This window comes from Zonotrichia albicollis, chromosome 3 (assembly GCF_047830755.1).
Source record: "Zonotrichia albicollis isolate bZonAlb1 chromosome 3, bZonAlb1.hap1, whole genome shotgun sequence".
NCBI classification, from domain to species: domain Eukaryota; kingdom Metazoa; phylum Chordata; class Aves; order Passeriformes; family Passerellidae; genus Zonotrichia; species Zonotrichia albicollis.
The window spans coordinates 71,083,600-71,108,512 of NC_133821.1; the positions used below are offsets into that span (position 1 = coordinate 71,083,600).

At 42.6% G+C, this 24,913-nt stretch overlaps 1 protein-coding gene across 8 annotated transcripts in view; it reads right to left on the bottom strand.

The window, feature by feature from the left end:
• L3MBTL3 (L3MBTL histone methyl-lysine binding protein 3) overlaps positions 1-16,581 on the bottom strand; it is a 78,446-nt gene extending 61,865 nt beyond the window's left edge. The window contains exons 1-2 of one of the 8 annotated variants that reach the window (XM_074537814.1): positions 16,427-16,581; positions 6,407-6,518 (exon numbers count right to left, since the gene is read on the bottom strand). In XM_074537814.1, the coding sequence (XP_074393915.1) occupies positions 6,407-6,518; positions 16,427-16,503 (189 nt within the window). In that variant the 5' untranslated portion in view covers positions 16,504-16,581. Of the gene's footprint in view, positions 1-6,406; positions 6,519-13,797; positions 14,099-14,305; positions 14,702-15,039; positions 15,242-16,087; positions 16,273-16,336 lie in introns of those variants that run through there. The other 7 variants (XM_074537818.1, XM_074537817.1, XM_074537819.1 and 4 more) reach the window with 7 other exon arrangements.
• Between the last annotated feature and the right edge of the window lie 8,332 nt (positions 16,582-24,913).

Here is a 24,913-nt window from a genome sequence, read left to right on the forward strand (position 1 = left end):
TAAGGTACCACCAGAAAACATATTCCTTTAGCAAGAGAGACTGACATTTTCCCAGTATATACCAATACCTCAGTCCTGTCTGCAGTAATGTTTATCTACTTTATTCTTAGACACTCCTCAGGCTCTTCCAAACCCCCTCCCATCCCACTTCAAGTGCTCAAGAATTATCTCAGTACCAGAGGGCTTCCCACTGATTTCTCTACACTGCAAACTCAGCCTGCCTTATTATCTCCACTTGAGTTGGAAATTGCAGCTAAACAGACTTTCTTAAGGTGACACATAAATCAGCAACAGAGCCAGAAGTCAAGGCCTGCCAAGATGACGCTTATTGATCCAGAAGTTGACCTACAAGGCAACCCTGGCTCCAAATTATTTTGGCCAGAGTATTTCTAGATACAAAACACTAATATCTCATGGGAAGCCCAAGCTAGCAAGCAAATAAAAAATGGCTACCTGCCAAAAATTTGGTTCCAGTGAGTTGCTCAGCATTGCGCAGAAAGGCTGCGGTAGAAACAAGCGCGGTGCTAAGCGTTCCTGTGCGGTATTTACCTGCAACAGTCACAAAACTATTCCTTTTCCTACCTGAAACCCTCTGCCCAGTTGTTTGCAAATTTAACAGCATCTACAGCAAATAGCACAGAGGACTTTGTGGTAAAATTTCATGTGATCACTTAAGACTACCATGAATACACATGAGGGAACCCAAATAAAAATCCAAAGGCAAACCTAAATCCAGCATTTCTTGCTTTTGCAGTTTTAACGAGTTTAATAGTGAAATTTCCTTTTTTGGTCTTTCTTTTCTTTACATAAGGTTCACTCATTTTATGACATTGCAAAGTTTTAACCAGAAATCCATGGCACTGAAGCAGAGCAAGAGCTAATTAATTACAGTAGATTGCAACAGAACAACGTTAATTTCATGTGGAAAGGACCAGGCCACTGGGTAGATCTGCTAGGGCTCGCACATGGTCAGAGGAAGTCCCCATCTACCTTGTTTTCTGCTCCCTAGGCTACTCCTTACCACCTTCCCTGAAGGGAATCCATCTTCTCTCTGGAGCAGCACCTTCCCAGTGCTGGCAGAATATAACCAGTTACCAGTGATGTTTCCCAGGGACACCACTCTCATGGACCCTCCCTGCCTCCCCAGATTCGAAGTGCAGCCCATGCCACCTCGAGAGATCAGGAACAGCGTTGCACTGTAAAAGCACTGCACAAAGTTATCACCCGAGACACCACCCATGTTTCCATAACAGTGTGAGAAAATAAGTTGTTTTAAAATCATTAATTATTCCAGGCAAGCTGGAACACAACTTCAGAACAGGCAGGTGGAAGGATGCACTTTAGTGTCTTGAGCTGCTGCTGCTGCAGCACCCCTGCATTCAGAAACACAGCAATCCAAAACACTCTAGCCCTCTTGACAGCACTGCTGGAAATACCAAACACCACTGGTCATTACTCCACCATTCATATCCACTACTCTGTTAGGTTTCCTACAATATTTGCTGCCCAACTTTATTTACAGGTTAATTTCTTCATCATTAAATTTTAATTTTTTTTCCTTTAGGTTCAAGCACAATTTTCAAGCTGGAAATAACCAAAATTCTGTCTCCACGCAGTTTATAACTGCTCACTTTCCAAACACAGCACTAGAAAATGCATTAAGAAGTACTTCATAAACTTCTGTCACTGCAGTAGGAAGTGACTGTAAATTATTACAGCTTTTCCAATTTAATGAGTATATTTAAATCTTGAAGCCATAGTGTTACTGTGTGCACTCAGCACAGAGATTTGAAAAAAAAAAAAGAGAAAAAAAGAGAAAAAAGAGGAGTGTTTCACATTTACATTCACACCATGCAGAGTAACTGGTAAGCACTGATGTTTTTCAGATGAGCATACATTACTTTGCCTGCCACATGAAGGCATTCTGTAATTTGTAAACTATTTTAAATTCTACTGGAATTCAAGTTTTCTGTTTTATTTAAACATATTGAAAGAACTAATATACAATGCTAAAATTTTTGTTCACAGTCTTCAGTGCATCATACTGTACAATTTTTAATTCTCTCTATTCCCTATGTAATTTGAAATTCTAGCATTTTCCACAACTACTCACTACTGATCTGTCACACAGCATGTTCAAAGCAGTGTTCAAGGAGTGTTAACTATTTTTGCTGAAGATTTTTTTAACAAAGTCTGTATAAGAATGTATTTCCACAGCTTTCTCCAACTACATGTGACAAAACCCTGAGAATTAACAGTGCCCAAACTCATAGGAAAATAACATTTTCAGCATTTTACTGGTATAGAAACAGATTCAGGAATAAGAGACTGTGGCATGGCTGAGAATGGAGGCTTGGTATCTGATTTGCTCCCTCATTTTGATTAGACTGGGAAACAACAAAAAGAAATAATCCAAGTATCTATTCCTGATTTAGATGTTCCTCTGTACCATAAGAAAAGTTAGATTTAAAAAATTTAAGAAAACATTGAGAAAAGTTATTTTTAAATGTTTCAAAACCATTTTGCTCTGCTTACAATAGTGTTTTACCAACTTTTCACCATTGAGGAACTCATATTCACAAAAATTAAGTGGTTCTAAAAAGAATGGTTGCTCATATATACTTGCCTGATAACCCCAGGCTGGATTTTAACAAAACACACAAGAAAGAGATTTCTTAAAACATGCATATGTTAAAATAAGCATGACACTTCATCATGCAAGCAGTAAAGACAAGTAAATGCTATATTATTTATACAACTAAAAATAAGGACTTCAATTAGGTAACTCCCTAAAGTGTTGATATTAAAAAGCAGCATTCCAATATTTTGTATAGGTTTAACTTATTATACTGATACAATACAGTTTACCAAATCTGACTGTTCAATTTCCCTGAACATCTTAAGAAGAGAAAAGATTAAACGTGAGAAATTAAGCAATACATTGCCTACAATGGATATTTAAGGTATCGCTTACTATTTGTTATAAAATGACTCAGATACTCTAATCTATTACCAAGCTGCAAAACCAGAACATCTGTGTTTAAGTATCTCGCCATTATGGGGTTTTCATCAGATTTTTCAAGTGCATTTCAATGTAAATACACAACAATGGCTTGATGCCTTTAGTAGAACAAGTCTATTACAATTTTTGAAAGACACACACAAGCTCACAATAAGTAACTGCTACGTAAGGTCATTTTCTTTAGGTTCAGGACACAATGTAAAATACTCTGTGAACAGGAGAGTTCAGGTAAATAATCCTCATTAAACCCATTCTGAGAATTCCACATAGAGCATAACATATCTTCCACAATCACATTTACAATTTCAAGAGATCAGTCACCATTTTAACCATCACTATTTAGAATCAGTCTTGAAATATGAGTCGTTACCATTATCATAAAAGCTTAAAAGTCCTTACTATTTTAACAGCTCAAATTGGTTATGATATCTGTGTGAACACCTAGTCTCTCACTGAATCTTGATGTTCCCCGGTACAGTGACCTTCTTGGAATAATTTTGCATTGTTAGAAAATATTTATTCTTCCTTCAGTCAGTCTTAAAATAGCTCCATTTCAATTTCATCCCTTCAATGAAATTGTTGCTTTTGTAGCCAACAAAATGCAAACAAGCAAACAAACCCCCAAATAATGACCCAAAAAGGAGCTGCCTGGCCAATACTCTGCATATTTCACCATTCTGGATAGACTACCATTGTACCCCTGAATGCACCTCCCCTAATGCTTGGACCAAAGACAGAATCTCTGTCCAAAAATCAAATATGTATGTTTCCAAATGATAATAAATAAATTTAAAAAACAAATAAATACCCAAATAAACAACAATAACAACAAAAAAACAAAGGCAACCAAAAGAGCAGCCTTAAAATGAAGCTCATGCTTTCCTGAAAAGGACATAGTTAAGAATCATCTATATGATTTCTTGAAGTTACCCTTGGCTACCTCCCAGCTCCTTTCCCTCACTTCTTCCCATGGAAACCTTTAGTTCCTCTACTCATTAGTGACTAACTTTGCTTCAGTTTTGTACAACATAGGATAGCCACAATTGAAAAAAGCACAAACCAGTGGTTTATATGAGATTATTATATTTTCCTGCACTGTTCCCTTTTGTATTGCTCAAATACTGCAATACTATGGTTCCCTTTCACACAATGTTGCATATTAAAATAGAAAGAAAATTTGAAAGCCTGGACTTAAAATACAGAACTGTCCAGGGATGTGAAAGCTCATCATAGCTTTGGCTATCATCATCACTATGACATGATGAAGTCTGAAATCGTGAAAGAAGCCAGAGAAACAAATAATGAAGTAGCAGCCCTGGACTTCAGAAGAGGCGTATGTTGGTTTGTCCAGAGATCTGCTTGGCAGGATCATACAGGACACTGTTCTAAAGGGTAATAGCCCAGGAAATCTGTCTCTCTCTCTCCAAGGATGTCACACCAGGAGAATGAGGCATGTCAATGTGCAAGAAATTAGGCAAATGTGGATGAAGGCAACTTGAATGAACCAGGGACTCCTGACTTAGTTCAAAAAGGAGAAGGAGGTAAGCAGAACATGGAAAAGAAACTTCACAGACAAGGTATGTAGTGATATTGCTGCGGTGTACAGTCATGGAATTAGGAAATCCAAAACTCAGCCAGAGAATAAACTAGTAAAGGGAACAAGAAAGGCTTCTCTATGAGTACAGGCAGGAAAAGTAAATTATGAAATTGAAGAGAATGGCTGATGGACTGATGGGCAGGGTTGCTGGTCTATCTAGACCTCAATAAGCTGAAGAAGACAGGCTAACAAGATGCCATGAAGGTCCACCAAAGCAGGCACTAGAACAGTGCCTCTCTGTGCACCAGTTCAGAGCAGGGGCTGACTATCTGAGAGCAGCTTTGCAGAAAGCTGTGAGCTGAACATGAGCCAGCAATGTGCCCTGGCAGCAAAGGTGGCCAGGAGCACCCCAGGCTACCTGAGCAAGAGGGCAGCCAGCAGGACAGGGGAACAGACCATTCTCCTCCAGCGAATACTGATGTGCCTGCTAGGAGAAAGGCACTCTCACACTGCAGCAAGTCCACCAGACCAGGCACAGGCTGTGGAAGATGACATGCAAGAAGCTGAGTGAATCCATTTGCTCAGTCTTAAGAACAGGAGGAGAGATTTTACTGCACTCTTCCAGCAGTTAATGGGAGGATATAGAGGGGATGGAGCCAGGTTCTTCTCAGATGTGCATGGGAGAAGGACAAGAGGCAGCAGGCATAAGCTACAAAAGGAGATATTTCAACAAAGTATCCATAAAAGGAAAAAAATTACTATGAGTGTAGAAAAATGCTGGAGCAAGTCACCCAGGGAGACTGTGGTATCTCCAGTCCTGCAGATAACCAAATCCTGAGCAACCTGATCTAACCCGCCCTGAGGCCTGGGATACTCAGTCTGGGTGGTGGCCTGAAGTCCTCTGCAAAGAAAATTATTCTGTACATTTATTCTGCTGTTCTGTGACTAAAAGCAAAAATTCAGGCAAACCCACAAAACAAACAAATGACCTAACACCAACACAAAAACACATTTACAGCATGTATGTCCCAAATTTCAAACATTTTTTTTAATTTTTACTTCAACAATAGAAATTCTATCAGGTACCAAAAGATAAAAATTTGTTTCAAATGCCACACATTTTCTTGTGAGACTCCTTTCAAAACATAAACTACAAGCGAAATACATTAGTTTTAACTATACAAAAATATTGACTTTAATCAAGAGGAAATAGGTACAGGACAATCTCTAATATCAAAATTGCAAGCACAGCAAAGGATACCTTCTGATGACAGATAAATAAAAAGAAACTGAAAACGAAAGAGTTGTGATTCACTTCAGGAAACTCAACTGGTGTGAGAAATGTAAGCAAAATTACTACTCTGATATAATTCAAATGTCTAAACTGAAACTGGCTCAGAAGCACTCACTTTATTCATCTTTCTAGGCACCCACATGACAAAAGCATAGCAAAAATAAACTATTTTTAGAAATAAAAAGACCTAAGAATGTAAGACTGTGAGAGTCAACGACAGTATGAAAATTCTTAGTGATACAGTAATATAATGCTCTAAGTGGACTGCATTTTCACACTTTTGAGATTTCTTTGGGATTTTGTGCATTTGATTAATTCTGTCTGTATAGTGAGGCAGTGCTAATTTATGCCTTCCTACAGGGATGATGGCTGTCTGTGCCAGCATCACAAACTGAATCAAGAAACTCCAGAGCTAAAACCTAACAGGCTACAGTCTCTTAACTCAGAACTGCAGATTCATGTTTTATTCATAAAAGCAGATACCTACACACCAGCTTTTCAAATGCATCCTTTTGTCATTTAAGATTTTTATTGAAAAAATTACGTATCTTACCTTTAGGTCACTTCCTGGCAAAGTACCTATGCCATCCTTCCAGTCCATTGCACTAAATACATCAAACTCCTGACCATTTCCACTGGACGCAGATTCATTCATGATGCATGTACTGGAAAAAAAAAAAAGAAAAAGGTTATCTGACAATTCTGTAAGTGGTTTAATGCTTATATCATCAGGTCTTTCTTCTAATGCATTTCACAGATTTGTATCAAATGCTTCCCTCTGCACACTGGCTATATGGACAACTGATGACAAGGCTGATAATATACATGATGTAATGAAAGTAAGGGGAAAGCTTTCTGAAACTTTGAAAATAATACCTGTTTCACACACTAGGAGGCAATGGGGCTGTACTGGAGAGAAAAGAAAAATTTCAAGCTGCAAATAAATTGACATGAGGAAAACATGTCAAGTACACTTAAAAACATCTGTTCTAGGAAAGGCAAGACATGACTGCATGCCTCTAATAAATACACTAAGCACTGATTAGCAGAACTGGATTTCCTTAATATTGGATAGCATGCTGATGTGAATGCTTCACCCAAGTTCAAATTAAAATTTCAAAATTAATTTGAAACTGTCAGTTTCCTGGTCTGACTCAGGACACTTGAATATTCTTCATCTGTTTTCATAAAGATAAATTTTGAATTGTATTTGTTAAAACTTATTTCCATGTTAGAGAAGCACACCAGGACTTTACTAGATCCCTCTGTTTCAGAACAATGAATGGAGAGAAGATAATATTTACTTTCAGAGATAGTGCATCTGGACATCCCTTTCTGTGATAAAGAATTTGCACAAGTAACAGAAGTACATTGCATTTGCCTCTGGCCCCTGGCTTCAGCTCTCCACTTGTCACCATCAGTTGCACTGAACTGCAAGTGTTTCTAGCAGCCAGTTGTGAGTGCCACCAACTTCTTCCTTTCCCCTTCTCACAAATCCAGCAATCTTTAAATCTGTGGCCTGGCACCTAATTTACTATTTGTGCAATGTGGAATCTGAGTCATTAATTTTGTTTCTGAAGAACGGCCACACTATGCCTAGCAGCTGAAATAATCTGTGGCAAAATTAGCTGTCATTGTTTGTGAGCTATTAGCAAAACCTCACCACTTTTGAAATTTGCACTTTCTGAACTTTTTGGAATGTAAACTCTCTGAACTTTTAAACGAGCACTTTTTAAGCCTTATACCCCATCTGGAGACTGCAAACTTTTGCTGCAAGTATCAGTATTTGAAATTAAAATAGAGAACTTCCTCAAAGTTTAACCTTGTTTTCTAAAGTCTAATTTCTAACTTAGGTCCTACTCTGAATCTGCAAGTACTTTCTGGAGATCTTGACTTTTCACCAAAAAAACCAAAAAGCCCAAACAAACAAAAAAATCAACCAACCAAACAAAAAGGTGCTATTTGTTCATTCCAATAACAGAAAAAGATGCAAACCAAGCAGAAGTAAACTCTGGTCATCTAGAAGCTTTTTATTGAAAGGTTGAGGAGAAAAAGTTTGAAGTAAGAAGAACCAAATGATTCAATGTGTCTTTCCCACCTTTAGGTAATTCTTTGTGAGAAAGTATTAACAAACCATAACAAAAAGGTACAAAAATTAACTTAACTTAGTTGCATGAAAAACAATTGAATTTACATTGTATTCATCAGAAAAACAGTATCCATCACTGTAACATCCCCACTACAGACACATACTAGTTTGGTTTGGGGTACACAATTTGAACTCCCTTTCATTTCTCCTTGGTTTCCTCTTCATTTTCTAACAGAAGTGAGTAACACCCTTCTCCATGAGTTCCTTCATTATCCTACAGCAACTACATGGTTATCATCAAGATAACAGGAGCTGGACCTCAGTCAGTATCCACTGCTAAGAGTAAAAGCCTTTGCATTCCCCTTTATTTCACAAGATAGGCAGGGTTCACAGAATGCCTTTTGAGCAAACCTCACATTTTTCACATGACAAGTTTGAAGTAAGAAGAACCAAATGATTAAATGTGTCTTTCCCACCTTCAGGTAATTCTCTGTGAGAAAGTATTGAAAACCATAACAAAAATGTACAAAATTCATTTTAGAAAGCATCAATAAATCTAAACAAATTCAGTGCAAACTGAGAAATTCCCCAAAGTCATAGATCTCATCTTTTATAATCCCAGGCAAATCCACCGCCCTACCTCAGGGCAAGCTCCTGCAGCACAACTTGGGATCTCTGCTTGATCTGAGCATCAAGTACCACTGGAAACCAATTCAAGCAGGCTTGAGCAAACTGAACTGCAGAGGCACAGGCCTCCCCTCAAGAACACAAGACCCAAGCTGCTAAGGAGTAGCTAAAAAATGGGATCGCTCCAGGCACCCGTGAAGTTTTAAGGACACAAAACATGCTGGTTCAAGCACATTGGTGGAACAAGCTCCCCAGGATTAGCCTGGCTAAGCAAACACAAAGCTGTGTTCTGCATTAACTGAAGTCTCTAAGTAATCTTAAATTATCATTCTATTTAGAGGACACTTCACTCAACCCTCTGTGGTTTATTACAGACAACATGCTCCAATGATTTCTGCAGAAGGTATGACAGAAGTTGGGAAAAGGCTTGGAAGGCTGTGGAGAAATGCTACCTCTCAGCAGCTGCTGTAGCACAGAGCAAGGAGCATTGGACAGCACAGCTGCTCCATCAGATGCTGCCATCTCCCACAGTGCCACTCCCATTACAGACACGAAAATTACTTGGGGGCTGGGAAGCTGAAACAGTCTAGCCTGTTTAGGCAGGGAGCAAACCATGAAAGGTAATGAAAAATTGGTAACAGAAATGTTCAGGGCATACTTGTCTCAAGAAAACATACAAATTCTGACTTAATTGCACATAAGAAACTTTCCTCAGGTAACAAGCAGCAATAATGATACATTCTGGAGATGTCTAAAGACATCCATTATTGCTTTCCTTTTGAAATTAACTCAACGTCAAAGGCACAATGTGTGTATGTTTCACATTCTGCAGCCTTCAGAAGTGTTCTTGGTGGGAATGAAAAGGTCATAGGGCAACGCAGATAGAAATTAATTTACAAAAAGGAATCACTTTTAACAAAGTATCTGTTTCCAGCTTTGCTGACTTTGAACAGATGAAAGATAGGCCTATATCCTTCTACTAATGATAGCAAGAAACAAGATACAGATCAGTAAAATTGTTACAGCACCGAGGTACTAAAAAGGGAAGAACTCCCTGCAATAGCAACATCTAAATCTCAGAACAAAGAAAACTAAAAAATGTCTTATCTACACCTTTAATTTTTTTGTTTTTAATGCTCTGATGTGGTTCTTTGAACTAGTATAACTCCTTCTATAATGATTTCATCTGGTATCATTTCTGCTGCAGCACTGCCAGAAAAATAGTAAAAATACTGGACGAATAAGGGGCCTGTCAGTGAATGCCACCTAATGTGAAGGAAAGGACATAATAGTAAGTACTTGGAGCAGTCATCTTCCAAAAGCATCTCCAGAATCTGCCTTTAGGGATGCAACTACCTTCAGTTCTCACAGCCGTAGGAGAAGTGTGCTGCATATTCATATTTCAACATTAATTTTGTTTCAGACATACGTAATAAAGCCACTAAAATAAACAAGCACATTTAATAAGATTAAGACACATCCTTTAGAAAAACCTTCATTTTTACCAACAGGTTCAATGATAAATGTGTACTTCACAGAGGAGATACTTACTGAAAATAACAGCACTAAAAATTAGATAGTTTCCTCTGGTGAGAGACTGTCTAAAGATATAAAGCAAAGAAGCAAGACAGAATATGCCAATTAGACTTACAAGTAGTTTTTGAAGTAATTATAGGGTTATGTAGTGAATACATCAGAAAGTAGTAACAGGAGTCTTCATTTCAGTCAGTGATTTAAAAAACCACCTGACCCCTACCCGAATTTTTAACATCTAAGATGCAAACTGTGAAATGCCTGTATGATTTCTAACCAGTGGGGTCAACTCAATACTGGTCACTGGCAGCAGAAAGAGCTCAGCAGTAAAACCACCAGTCATCATTGCAAGACTGGAATAACATGCCTGCAGTAATTTGCCATTTCTTCTTATGCATCTCTGTGTACTTTTATTTGTACTTTTGAGGATTTCTGTAGCTGCCATGACAAGACAGCCTAGCAGATTTACCCCATACTGATCCTCTCCCCAGATGACAGCTCCTATGAGGAGACCCAAAACTGGGAACACAGAGCCACGGGACACCAACTGACACCAAGAGTGAGTTCCAATGGAAAAAGAGATCCCAAGAGAGACAACATCCTTCTACAGGCAAGCCATGGTCTCTACTCCCCACTGGACTGGGTGACACCAGCACTGACGGATGTTCAGAAAGAAAGGCAACAGGTTAGCGTTTTTGTCCTAATATTATATACATTTACTTTGGACATCTCCAAGGCTGACTGGTGTAGCACTCATGAGCTAAAAGGACACATTTTCCCATATCCAGTAAATAAGGAAAACAAAGTGAATCTGAAGGGAACAACTCTGTGTACCAGAACTGCAAATACACCAACTTCTAGACACCAGGGACAAGTAGATACTCAGCTTAGTTTTATTTAACATGTAAGAATGTGAATATTACCAGCACTGACTTGTTACACTCCCAAAGCCACATGAAGCAGAACTACTCCTTGCAACGTAAGTTCCCTATATTTGACAACAGTAGTGAGTTCGAGCTTCACAACAGCAAAAGCAAAGCCAATTGACTGTAAACCCACTGGGGTGAGCCCTGCTTCTCTCTTCACAGTCCTCTCTTTGAGCTGGGCACATCTCACACTTGTCTCTTTCTCACCCTTCATATTTTTGCACCAGACTCTTCACTTACAGAAAAACAACCACAACAGGAACAGCGCAGGAAATGGTAAAATTCTTTGATGCTACCCACCACATTTTAAAATGTGTTTTTTCTTGTACTGTTTAAAGGTTTAATTATTTTAATATTTCACTAAAAGAAGTATTTTCAGATACCCATTTTCCTCAAAAAACTTATTTTTCATTGTTTGGAAACTGCTAGTTCTGCCATGTTTCTATTCTCTGTGCTGAAAAGTTGTTTGAGTAAATGTCACTATTTTGCCTGTTGCTCATGAAGTTTACTACAAGCAAGGTATTTTAAAGATGAGATATAGCTTTTATATGTATTCACAAAGGGACACAGCTTAAAATTCTTGGCCACTCAAAGGTTGCAACAGAAAAAGGACCAGAGCTCCTATTGATGATGTCCCCTTAGCACTATTTACTCTTTTTTATCTGTTGCTACTCTTCTGACTACTAGATGCTCCACGGCTACTCTTTATGTTCACTCTTGCTTCCCAATATTTTGGCTTTAAAACTTTTTCCCTACAGGTACAATGTGACCACAAAAGCATCGAAAAATACTGTGAAGCCTGGGTCTGCACGGGTGGTTAAAGGAGGTTCGTGCTGTCCTCATCCCAGTCTGGTCTCTGTCAGCAAGGTGACACAGTTATTGCTGTACCATTGCTGGAGACTGGGTAACAATTACACACAGCCTTCATCTACTGCCTCATTTTCAAATATCCACAAAACACTACAATAGTTACCCAATACCATAGCTGTTCTGTCATCTAATGAAACTTACCACTGACAGCCTTTCCTTGTTTATAAACAGCCTGTACCTCACACTAGAAAAGTATTTCCTCTGCAAAGCTTTCATGGTTCCCTTATTTCTGCTATTGTCCATGCAGGCCTGAGTGGAAATTTAATCCACTCAGATAGTAAGAGTTGTACACAACAACTTGGAAATCCTGTGTCTTAAATTCTCTTAAGTGCTTGAACCAGGCACAGAAAGTTACAAACAACTTCTCTGTTTATTTGTTCCTCCTTCCTTCCCGTACAAAGACACTGCCTACACTGAATCTTCACACCTCCTATCACCTGACCTGTTTCAAATTGTTATTTCCTACCCAAAGTTAATTCAATAGAGATCTGAGCATCCCTTCTGTCTGACTCATGCCTTCCTCTTCCTCATCTGTCAGTTATTATCAGCTCCCATAAGCTCTGCTGCTCATAAACAATTAGTTCACCTTTTCTAGCTCCTAAACACATGCAGACGGTTACTGCATTTATAGACTTTCCCTTCTCCCCCATTCATAAAGAGCTGCTGGCATCTCCCATTGTGATGAGCAGTCCTACTACTGGAGCACTAACAAGCTATGACTACACACATGCTACCGCTTTCTTCAGTAAGCCTCATGCCAGCTCATCACTGATTCCTCACACCCATCACTCACAATCCATCATCCTCCCTACCAGCAGCATCAAAAAACAGACACGACTAAATTGAACAGCCCACTAAAACTCAACCATCTCTCTTCACAGAACAGGTGATGCCAAAAAACCCCTCAACAAGTTAGAGGAAAAGAAGTCATCACAAGTTATTGAAACTTTTAAAGTAATACTCTAAAAAACCTCAGTAAACTGAAGGGAAAACACACACCACAAACTAAACCAGCATTTATTACCGTTGTCCAGCTGACAACAAGGACCATCCAAGATGACTGCTTCAGCCACCTTCACTAGAGCACCAATTCAGGAGACCAACTGGAGCACAGCCAAAGCTGCTGAAGCCTCACTGGGAAATAACGCCTACCCAGCACCACCCGGATAAAAGCGGAAAGCTCTGCTGCCTTCAGCCACTACTTTCAGGGAGCTTCTCTCGTACAGATGTTCATCATACACACTTCTGGGAACGTGGTAACTTTCCTGGTAAAAAGCATTGGCTCCTGAAGAGCTTTAAGATTTGCACTAAGAACACTGTGTTACAATTCTGAGCACAGACTATTTCCTAAAATGACATAGGCTGAACTTTTTATATCATGAGCTTTATTTATGCTCGCCACCTGATTTTTAGCACCCACGACCGAGCATCCATTCATGAGTACAAATAGCAAAAAAGGTCGGTCCAGTGCCACTCAACTATACGAAAGAAATAAAGAAAACAGAACAAAAGTAAAAGCGTAACTCCCGCTGCCTTTCGCCGTAAAGCTTTTACACGGCGCTGCTGAAGCACAGGTAATTAAAAGACACGGAAGAGGCCGTGACCCTCACGCCCCGGGGGGAGGCTGCCGCATCTCCAGGGGCCGCCTAACGCGCGCACCGCTCCTCGATCCCGAAAGCCGCGGGGGCTCCAGCCGCGCTCCGGAGCGGGACGAGCGGCACGGCCGCAGGGAGGGCGCGCCCCCTCCGCTCCCGCGCAGGCCGAGCCCCCGCCGGGCCCGCCCGGAGCCGCTGCCCGCCCGCTCGCTGTCCCTGCGCCCGGCGCGGCGGCGGCCGGAACGCTGCGGCGAGGCCCGGCGGGCGCGGCCGCCGCTCCCCGCGCCGGCAGCCCGCGGCCTACCAGCAGAGGTCCCTCCTTGGCCAGTTTTGCGGCGTGTTTTTGCTGCACTTGAAACTTTCTGGAGAAAACCCGGGCTCAGGTCCGCGTCTTCCCCAGGCTCGGGCAGAACCGCCGAGACAAAAGCGCCCGCCCGGCTCCTCGGGAGGAGCGCTCGGGGAAAGCGGTTCTCGAGTCTCTCCGTTTCCCTCCCGAATTTGCCGTTTTATCCTTCGCCCCCGCCCCGGGCAATTAAACAGAGCGGGGGAAGAGTGCCCCCCTGGCCCGGCGAAGGGGCGGCGGTGGGGGCGAGCGCGGTGCGGGCGGGGGTGGGAGAGGAACTGGGTGTTAAGTGTTCCTGAGGAAGTTGCACAACGAGAGAGGGACTCTGCTTGTTTACCGGGTCCCTCGCCTTTTTTTTTTTTTTTTTTTCTTCCCACCCCCCCCTTTCGCCTCCACCCTCCGGGACCGGGATCCGGGAAAAGGAGGTTGCCTCCGAGTGGAAAGGAAAAAAAATTTTTAAAAATGTTACCTTCTCCTCCCTCCTCCCCTCCCCCAGCGCGGAGGAGACGGAGGAGGAGGAGGGGGGCGAGCTCTCTTTTTTCCTAGGGGGCTGCGGGGGCTCGCTCCTCGGCCGCTCGCAGCCGATCTCCGCGCATCCCTGGGCAGAGGAGTCAGCCCTTGCCGCGGGAGGGGCCGGCACACGCCGCCGCCCCGGAGGGCTCGCCCCCGCCCGGCCCCGCAGCCGCCAGCGCCCGGCCCCGCGCTCCAACTTTTTCTCTCACGCTCTCGCGTGCGCCCGCTCCGACGGGGAGGGGGGAAAACCATGGGGGTGGGGAGCGGGCGCCGCCGCCGCGGCCCCGACCGGCGCCCTCCGCCCCGGGCGCTGTAGCCCCGGCCGCCTCTCCGAAGCCCCGGCCGGGGGCGGGCGGCCGCTCCGCGGGAGCGCCTTCCCGTCGGCCGCCGCTCCCTCCCCCCGCGACCGAAAAAAAAAAAAAAAAGAAATCGCTTTCCGCCCCCCACCCCCCCCACCGAAAAAACACCGCCCCACACGCGCTAGCGAGAACAAGTGTGCCTATATCCTGTTGTTATATGCACCGGCTGCGGAGACGGGGAGGGAGAGACGGGCGTGTGCGCGGGGGGCCGCTCCCCCACCCCGGCCGCACTTCAGGCGAGAGCGCGCAACTTAACAGAAAAGCCGCGTCCTATTCCCTGCCCCTGCCTGCCCCCCCCGCTCCCTGCCCCCGTCGTCGGCGAAATACGCACTCACGTGTATGTGCGCTCGCACACACCGCCGGCACCCCGGGGCCAGCCCCCGGCAGCCCCCCGAGGCCGGCCCGCGGAGCCGGCGGCGGTGACAGGCGCCGGCCCCCGCCGCCGCACGCAGCCCGGAGCGGGCAGGGGCCGTTCCCCCGCCGCCTCACATGTCTGCCGCAGCGAGCGCGGCGCACGCACCGCACAGAGGCAGGAACTGAGCACTCGAGCAAAAGACTTTTTTTTTTTTTTCGTCTCTTAAAAAAAAAAAAAATTGCTACAAGCTTGCCTTTTTTTTTTTTTGTATGTGTATGTGTGTGCAAACTTTCCCCAAAATGGCGGAAATTGGGAGATGATTATATTTTAAATATCTCTCGCACACGATCACACAAAGTGCAGGAGCGACGGAAAATACAAACTCTCTGCTGCGCGCTGGTAGAGGCCTTCGCACACGGGCACCCACGGCACATTCAACCGGTATATCCCGGCAGCCGCCACCTCTCGCCGCTTCCGACCGAAAAACCCTTTTTCGCACCCCTCTCCGCTGCGCATTGCCCCCTCGCAGCCCGCACTTCTCCCCGTCTTCAGCCTGTGCGAACAAAGAGCCGGGGCTGCGGAGGGGGGGCTCGGGTGGCAGCGAGCCCCCTCCCTCCCTCCGCTCCGCTCCGCGCCCTCCCCGCCCGGCGCTCACACGCACACCCGTGCCCCCCCAGCCTCCCCCCCCGCCGCCCGGCCGCGGCACCCGCATCACATTGTTCCCAACAGCACGGCGGTGCCCCGTAAGTGTCATTAAATGGAGCCAACTGACAAGCTCATTGGTGGGGCAAGTCTGCAAAATGTCTCTCCCCTTCCCTTCCCCCTCCCTTCGGAACCCACTACCCCCCCCCCAAAAAAAAAGGCCCCCCCAAACACATTTCCACAGCTCCCTCCCCCGTGTATATATATATGTACATACACATACGTGCGTGCGTGCCTGTGTATGTATATAAATATACAGCGCATATATATATACATGTACTCCCTTCATGTGTTTGGGAAGAGAAAAAGAAATACCAGGCACCTCTCTCTTTCTTTTGTTCCTCTTTCACACTCGTACACTTATGATTTAGTGAGATCCCCGGTGCCCCGGCCGCTCCCCAGCCACTTGCGAGTCACTTGCCCACTTTACCCGGCATTAACTTCCATCCTTTCTGCTCGAGGTGGTCGGGGAGAAGCCCCCCTCCCCTTCCCCAGATACGTTTCGTAAGGGAGGGAGAGGAGGTGCGTCTCTCCCTTTATCTCTCGCGCTCTCTCTAACTTTCATCCTCACCTAGGGGGAAAATTAAAACCCGTCACCAGCCTTTGCCATCGCGGCTCCCTAAACGGCTTGCGGATCAGATCGGAACCCGCCGCTCCTTACCCCCCCAAATTCTCTCTTTCTCCGTCTCTCGAGTAGTCCTGACAAATATGGTCCAGGGCTGCGGGCACAGTGAGCATGCGCCCGCGGAGCCAGGGCTGGGGAAAGGGGAAACTGCCGCCGCCGCCGCCGCCGCGGCTCCTCTTCCTCCCTCGCCCGCCCGCCCGCGCTGCCGCTGCGCCCCGGCCGCCCGCAGCCGGCACCCGGCAGCCGCCGCCGCCGCCGGGCATCGCCCGAGCCCCGAACGCGGCTGCCGACACGGGCTCCGCGGAGGTGCATCCTCCCCCTGATTTACTGCCGACGCTGGAGGAATAATAAGGAGACTTGTGCAGCAGTCGCGCGCTATTTTGGGCGCTTTCAAAAATAACGCCCCGCACTTTTCGGGGAGGGGGAGGTCCGGTCCTCCAGGGTCCCGCCAGGTGCTGCCGAGGTCGGCTGGTGGGCGCCGGGGAGCCCGGGAAAGCCTGTCTGTGGCTCTTGGCCCCGTCCTCGGCGCAGAGCAGACCTGGAGCAGAGGCAGAACAGCTGGGCGCCAGTGAGGAAAGTGCGGGTGCGGCGGGAGAGGGGCTGCCCTCCGCCGCGGCCGGCGAGGGATCCCCGAGGAGAGGGTCTGAGCCGGGCATCGCTGAGCCGTGCTCCTCCTGCGCTCCCGAAACACGGGTGCGTTCGGTATGCACGCATTCCTTCTGATGGGCCTCGTCTGCTTTACAACCTAGCCAGCTCACAAAATAAAACTAAGTCTAAGATGTGCCACCTGCTTGAATACTCTCCATCGGTGTCCCTGTATTCCTAAAGACAAATATCGTCTTCATTCATTTTCTGTCCCTGGTTCAGAAAACAGTGGAAACTGAAGGCCCTTGTTATTTCACGGGAATGCCCAGGACGAACTTCACCTGCAAGGAGATCTGTTAGCAAAAGAACATTACACAGCACAGACCTGTATGAGGCCTAAGTGTACTGGGAAAGCGGGAGGATGGAGGATTGTGATCAGATGTGAATATGATATTTTCAAAACTGTGTATACATACATACATGCAGTTTGAGGCAAAGTATTAAAGAACACAGAACACAATCTTAATTATACTAATCCTATTTTTTTTTTCAGACCACACAGCATCTCCCTAAAGTCATTCTATCCTAAAGGCAAAAACTGACAAAGTAAATTCTCGATTTTTGATAGTTTGGCATATAACGATATATCTCCTGAAACTCTAAGATCTCATCTTTTGTTAATCCCAGTAATTATCAATGACCAAGTCTTGTCTTGCTTTTATATATGCTCCCTTCTACAATTACATTTCCAACTTTGGCCCAAATTACTAGAACAGAAATAATCATAAATACTAATAGGCAGCCAGTAATAAGTATCAGTTGAATATCAGTAGAAGTAAATACAAATGACAAGACTTAAGTACAACCCTTTAGGTATCATGGATGCATACTGCATTACCCTCTGATCCCCATGATGGGGACAGCATTGCACTGGGCACGAGATAGAGATGCTCCATCTCTGACAAGACTTGCTAGCCTCAGCTCCTGTTCAGTAGAGTATTTACTTCAGAACGTGTGTTAGAATATTTGAGAACCAAGCTTGACAACTCTGCTCCCTTAAACTATGCCCATGTTCAAACAGTTCAGACAATCAGGCTCTTACCATACTATCTTGACAGTTTTTATTTAAATGACTTTTTTTACACAGCAATTAAAAGAAGTTCATAATTAAGTATTTGCAGAATTGGTGCCTAAGCAAAATATATTATAGTTGTTTTATTATGAGCAATGATGAGACTTCTCACACCCCTTCAGCTCAAATGGCATTGCATATAGGCTGTAGTTTTCATCAATAAACATATGTTCATTAGAAACTAATTACAGAAAACAGTATTAACCTAATTGTAATAATTAGTGATAACATACATTTTAACTCTTCTAAAACACAAATGCAAAAAATAGTAAAGGATGAGAAAATTCCTACTTTCCACCAGTGAACTCTTACTTGAGGAAATTTGTGTGTTAGAAACAAAGAATAAACTATAACTGAAGTCATTCAGAGCTTTTTTGAAAATTATTTCCCAATGTTCCCAATGATCAGTGTTGTTGAAATGTTTTAAGTCAGACAGTTGCCAAAGAACTAGATTATTCTATTGTAGCATTAAATTAGCTGGGCTCTGCAGAAGATACTCAAAGAATGGTGCAATTTGGTGTTCTTTCAAACTCTTTAGGATGCTTGACCTGTACTGATTATTCTCCAGATGATATTGATGTTTTAGGGGATGGTATTACATATCCTGTTAAGAAAATACATTTCTAAAATTACAACTTAACTAGTTATGTGCCATTATTTTATTTATGCTTGAAAGACTTTGTCCCTTTCCTGTGAAAACGTTAAAGGGAAACATAACCATAGGTGTGACTGTAAGAGTGTAGCCCCTTACAGAAAATGGTGACACAGGTGGAAAAGCTCCTTGAAGGATGTGTATTGAAAGTAGGAACTGAAACCAAGGATTTGAAACAGCACATAGCTGCCTTATTGGATCAAACAGATAACTCTTTGATTAAAATAAAAGGACATATGAAATTAATAAAGGTACCTTCTGTTCTCTGTCTCTTCTTCAATCCTTGCCCTAATCATAGTGTGTCAGCTCGTGATGTATAATAAACCCATTATTTTGTCAATAAAAATTTATTGAGTAAAAATAGATTAAGCATCATTCACATATGCTCTTTAAACATTAGTTCTGTTGCCATTTTATTTAATACTAGAATTCCATCTGTATTCCAAAGGCAGAATTTCGAACACTTGTTTTCTATATGTAAGTATGGCATTTAATATGATTTTGGCAGTATGTTTAATGACAGATTTTGGAGTAGCTAAATTTGGTCTCTCTCTGAGTATTCTTGTAACTCGTTGAATAGGTGTTTGTGCTGTAGCCAAATACTGATTATTTTTCTAAGAGCATGTGCATGAACATCCATATACATGGCTTCCAAAATTCAAATCTTGAGTACCATTTAAGGGGGTGAGAGTAAAGTAATGTACATTATCCATTCAGTTTGCATATTGGGTTTGTGTGATCTAATGGCTCCTCAGCAAGTATCCCCATAAACCAAGAAAAAGAGAATCATTATTTATATTTTACCAAATAATTTGACATTTCCAAGATCTTGATTTCTATGATACAGATTAACATGCCTTAAAGATAGCCTTGTTAATAAAAAATAGCCTGCATGGGACTTTTTATCACACTTCTAATAACCTGTGCAGCTCATAGTGTCACCTTTCTCACCAGTGACAGTCATCAGTCTGTCATGTGATTCTTCCCCAACCTGGAGGACAGAAAAGAGGGTTTGAGGGCAATCACTGGAAAAAAAAATATATGTTATGTAAAGCTCTAAGCCAGGAAAATGGAAGTCTGAACGTTTTAAGAAGATGGGAAGGAAGAGAGAAGGTGTATGTGGTTATTTACCAGTTGAAGCAAGCATATTGTGGTCCATGGTGATTCCAGCAGTACTGTCTCCCTGCCCAGAGAATTTGATGTCCACACTGATATTAAGAAATAATGACTGACTTATTCTCAATACAGTCAGCTGACTTTGCCACTCATCCCAGAATAGTTATCCAAGTTGATTCAAATGTCATGCTAAACTGGAGAGCCAGTAATACCTCCTAGCTTTCAGATCTGCATGCCTGCCTGACTGCATCCCAACTCCCTACCTGAGTGAGGCTTGGGTGGGCAACAGCCTTTTCTTCCTGGGAAGAAAACTTGAGCATGAGTACTTGAAAGAAGCTGCAGTGTTTTCTAGAGAGGTTTCAGCCCAACGTGCCCTGGATGTAGGTGTAGGTGCAGCCTGGGAGAGCTTGTTTGTGGAGACATTGATGAAGCCTTTGAAAATTCCTGCTTTCATAAAGTTGCAAGACTACAGAGCTTTCCAGAGTTGGTCTTCATCCTAAAGAAATTCAAAGGCAGATAGAGAAGCTGTGGGTTTGTCAGTTCAGGAATGAATCCAGAGCCATGTTGCATATTAAGGGTTTGGGGAGCATTGGGCCAGAATAATGAGTTGTAAAAGCAGAAAAAGTAATTTGCAAGAGTGAGTCAAATGCAAATTAGGAATATTGATGAGGACTCTTGAACCAGAAGAAGGCTGAAGTTAGAAGCTTGGACATGTGAGTTGGAATTTAGGGGAGGGCTTGGAGCACTGGCAGATTTTAAATGAGTTGAAGGAAGCAGGAGGTGTCCCCAGATACAAGAGGTATGAAGATACAGCGGAGAATTGAGTGGTCTGGAATGGATGATAGGCCAAAAGAAATAGGTAAGAACAAAGGTCCTGAGGGAGAGGAACGGAGAGGGTAGTAGGAAAAGAGACCCACCACAGAGGAGAAGTGGTATGGAAAGGGACAGAGTGTAAGTGGGTCAGGAAGAGAAAAGGGAAGAAGGAAGGGAGCCTGTACCAGGCAAAGCTGGAAGTAACAGGAGATTTGCAGTCTTTAAAAATGGAGTTTCCTAGATGTAGTTTTAAGGGATAATAATGAGCAATATTGTGGTTATGAGTGGGTAAGAGGGTAACCACCACATGGCTTTTTTTGGCACAGAACTGTATTCCTGCATGCTCTTCCCTAAGGTATGTGGGCACACTCTGCATATGAGGGCCATTATCGTTTCCCTTAGCAGAAGGCTTTGACTCCAACTGCGCGTAAGATTATAGCAGCCTTGCAGCAGAGCACTGCTTTGGACACTCTGTTCAGGCTGGGTACTCCAGACCTGTCATCCAAAAGCTAGTAGTCACTCTGAGAGCTAAAGCTGTATTTTTAATATGCACAAAGAAGGCAAGTTGATGAGGCAGCACAGAATAAACATCACTCTCGGGAACAGAAGCTGAATGAGGAAGGGTTGCAGTCTTCGCTTCTTAGGTGGAAAACAATTCTGTTGAAATAGGCAACAAAAGCAGGGGTTATTTTAATAATTGTTTGTAGAATTTTTAGATCTATAACTGCTGCTGAAAAATATCTGGAAGTGAATAAATAGCTCATCCTGTGGGTCTGCTTGGATGGCAAAGCCTGACAGCATGGGGAAAAGAGGAGGAAGTCCCATCCAAGGTCCTTAAAACACAATGGCAGGGTGAGAACTTGCTCTAACTTGCTCTCTCTGGAGAGCAATAGAACAGTTTTCAGAGCAACATGTGTCAGACTTAGTGACTCACAGCCACATGTGGACATTCCTAGTAAAATATAAATTGGTCCAGCAGTAGATGAAGAGGAAAGAATCCCAAATATTACTTGTATTAGACATAAGAGCAAATGACTCAAAGTATGCATGCAGACTATTCTTTCTTTGTTTTCAAAACTTTTTATCTATTAGTGTGTTCAAACAAGTAAATGATACCCTTTTTCCTGTATTTTTTAATATTGGTGGTGTCAGATTGCAAATACCAGGCAATACATGCTTGATGTATGTGGGATAATGCAGAGGTTTTCTCTGAGCAAACAGATCTCTCCTTGTGGAGGCTAATGCAAAAACCTGATGCCACTATTTAAAGGGAGTAGAAGGAAAGCAGAAATGCAGCAAACATTGAACAAAGCTTTTTTGAACGTTGATAACAGGTTTTCCTTACCTGAGAATTGAGAATTATGATTGCAGCAGAACAGGCATCCACTAGGCCTGCCGAACATGACTGCAATTAAAGCAACAGACAAAGCATCTCCTTTTTGCTGTGAGGTCCAACAACTCACGTAGAACAACAAGAAGTGAGTCCTTTATAACATTTTTCCAGTGCTGTTATGTCATGTGGACACACAGCAACAGCATTCCCCTCTTTGACAAGCAACAAAGAATATTAATGGAGCCTGTTTCTGCAACTGACAACGAATGGACTATTCAGATTCTGAGAAATTTATATTCCATTGCCAATGATCCTGAGTCATCAGGCTTTGTGGAGTCAACTCATACATTTCCTGTGCTGGCATAGTGGGCATTGTGCTCTCATTGATCTATATATGTAAGTGAATATGTAAATGTAAATGTAAATAGTAGCTTCAGTCAGTAAAAGGGAGTTTTTATTCTGGACTTTAAAGCTATGTGCTACCTCCTCATGCTAGGAAATCAATCTGGCAAAATCTCATTTATTATCTAGAAAATAATGACAAGTGTGAACTAATATTCTTAGTAAAATAATTGCAGACAATAGTAAGAGGTGGGAGTACCTGTTTGCTGTAGAATTCAAGGTTCGACAAACACGTTTCAATGGAGAACTCGGTCTCCTGGCTACCACAACAAAGCAGGCAGGATATTCTTTTTGCTTTGAGCGCAGAACTGTATACGTTAGTAGTCTGTGCAGGCTGATGCCTATTTGTGGAAGAACCAACTCAGGTTGGTTTACATTTGCAGTTTCCCACAACATGATTTGATTTCAGTATCCACTGATAACAGAGCTGATGCATGCTCTTAAGCATTCAAGAGGAACTGAACTTCAGAAAAGATACTTTTGCTGAAACGAGTTCATTTTCACATGTTCCAAGATAAGCTTCACGTGGCACTTTACATCAAGCCCTCCTAGCTTCTTACCCCCCAGGGAATTCTTGCAAATCGAAATCCTCTGTGCCTTAAATTTTAGAAAGAAAATGATGCAGCATGGGAACATCAACTGTATAATCATTAATATCATTAGAGTACTGTACTGGGAAGCATATCTGCCCTTCTTTACATAACCTCCACATATTTAAACTGGAAAAATGAAGTTTAAACTGAGGGACTTTTAGATTTGCAGTGCACAAATGCTGCATTCGGGGGTGTTGATGAGTTCTCAGGGAACATTTAAAAGTTCCAAGAAAGCACAGAAGACTTTAAATTGGCAAAAAATGGACGACAGACCTTTCTTGCTCCAAAGAGAAAGTCTCTTGCCCTCTCACCACTCATCCAAGGGTGCATGGATGTAAGTAGCAGTTTCATAAATATATTTGTTCATCCTGAAAGCACCATGCATTTTCTTCACCTTACAGAAATAATTGCAGTGATGGTGTAGTGTGAGTTTACTGTAGGCACAAATCTCACCTGGAGCTGTTATCAATGGCTAGCTCATGGCATTGCTTTTATGTGCTGAGTTGGGAGCTAAGGCTTTAGAGAAAGCCAGTGGAGTCAAGAATGTCCTTCAGAGTGGGACACAAAGATGTACATGAAAGATTTATTTCTTTTATTAAATGTTCAGTGAATTCAGTTATGGACCTTCATTACAGCCTATGTGAATATCTGAATTGCAATTCTCAGTTCAGAAATATTGGTCAAAAACTGTCTCCTACATTATGATGATATCTTTCCATTCATAATATTTCTGACTTCTCTTTTGGATGAGATAGTTGTAAGCATCAATCCAATGAAAAGGAGATACCACCTAAGTATATCTTAATGAGCAAGAATAGTATTTACTGTCTCTCTCTCTCTTTTGCTCTAGATATTTATTTATTTATTTATATTAAACTACTTAATCTTTTGGTAACTAGTAGGGTTGTTCTTCTCTATGGAATGTAAGCCAAGTTTCAGCTGGGGACAAATAATTGCGTTATATAAGCACACATAAAAATAGCCTAACCCACATCTATAACAACAAGATCATAGTTTAATAAAATGCTATTTCTTGTATCATTTCCTAAAGGCAGAAATCACCTATATAAATGGACTTGTATAAGGAAAGCCATGTCATATTTGGCTTATATGCTGGTTTACATTCATGTGAGCCAAAACATGAACTGTTTTTCTTTTGGTGCAGTTCTGTTCTGTAGTGAAGATGGGTATTCAGGCCTGTGTATCATGATTTGCATTGGTATCAGAAGATTGGTATAAGATCACATGGTCCGAGAAGAAGAAGAAGCTGCATGCAAAGAATACTATGCAAAATTAAGATTTTTTTTTCTTTTTTTTTAATTTCTGGAATAGGCCACAGTGCTGTACAGTTTTGTTTAGGTTACTACAACCCATCAGAATAAGGCTCTACTGAGCACAGTTCTGCACACATCAGGGAATCAGCAGCTGCAGATTTAAATAGGATAAGAAACATTATATAAACTTACTGCACATGCTGCTTCTCCTGTTGTAGCAGCTAATATGTCAAGACATGCTTATAGAAACAGACATGCATATGTGCATGGCAGACAAGGTAGGTGCTCGCCTGGAATTCAAACCAATGTGTATTTACAACTGCTGTTGCCACCCCTCTCTTGTACAGCTTGCAAATTCACAAGCTGACACAGTATATTCCAAATATTTTAAGTTGTAGTTCTCTTCAAAGCTAAAAGATGGAAGTATAACATGGTAATTGTGAATATTTAATACTTTACAATACTCACAGACTAGTTTTATCAAGCAATATCTGTTCCTAAACCAACAGACTGTGTACAACAAGAACACCTTCCTTTATAGCTGGCATTACTGGTGCTCAAAGCCAAGTTACGAATCCTTAATGCTTAGTTAACTCAGAATTATTTTTCTTCACAGTAAGAGC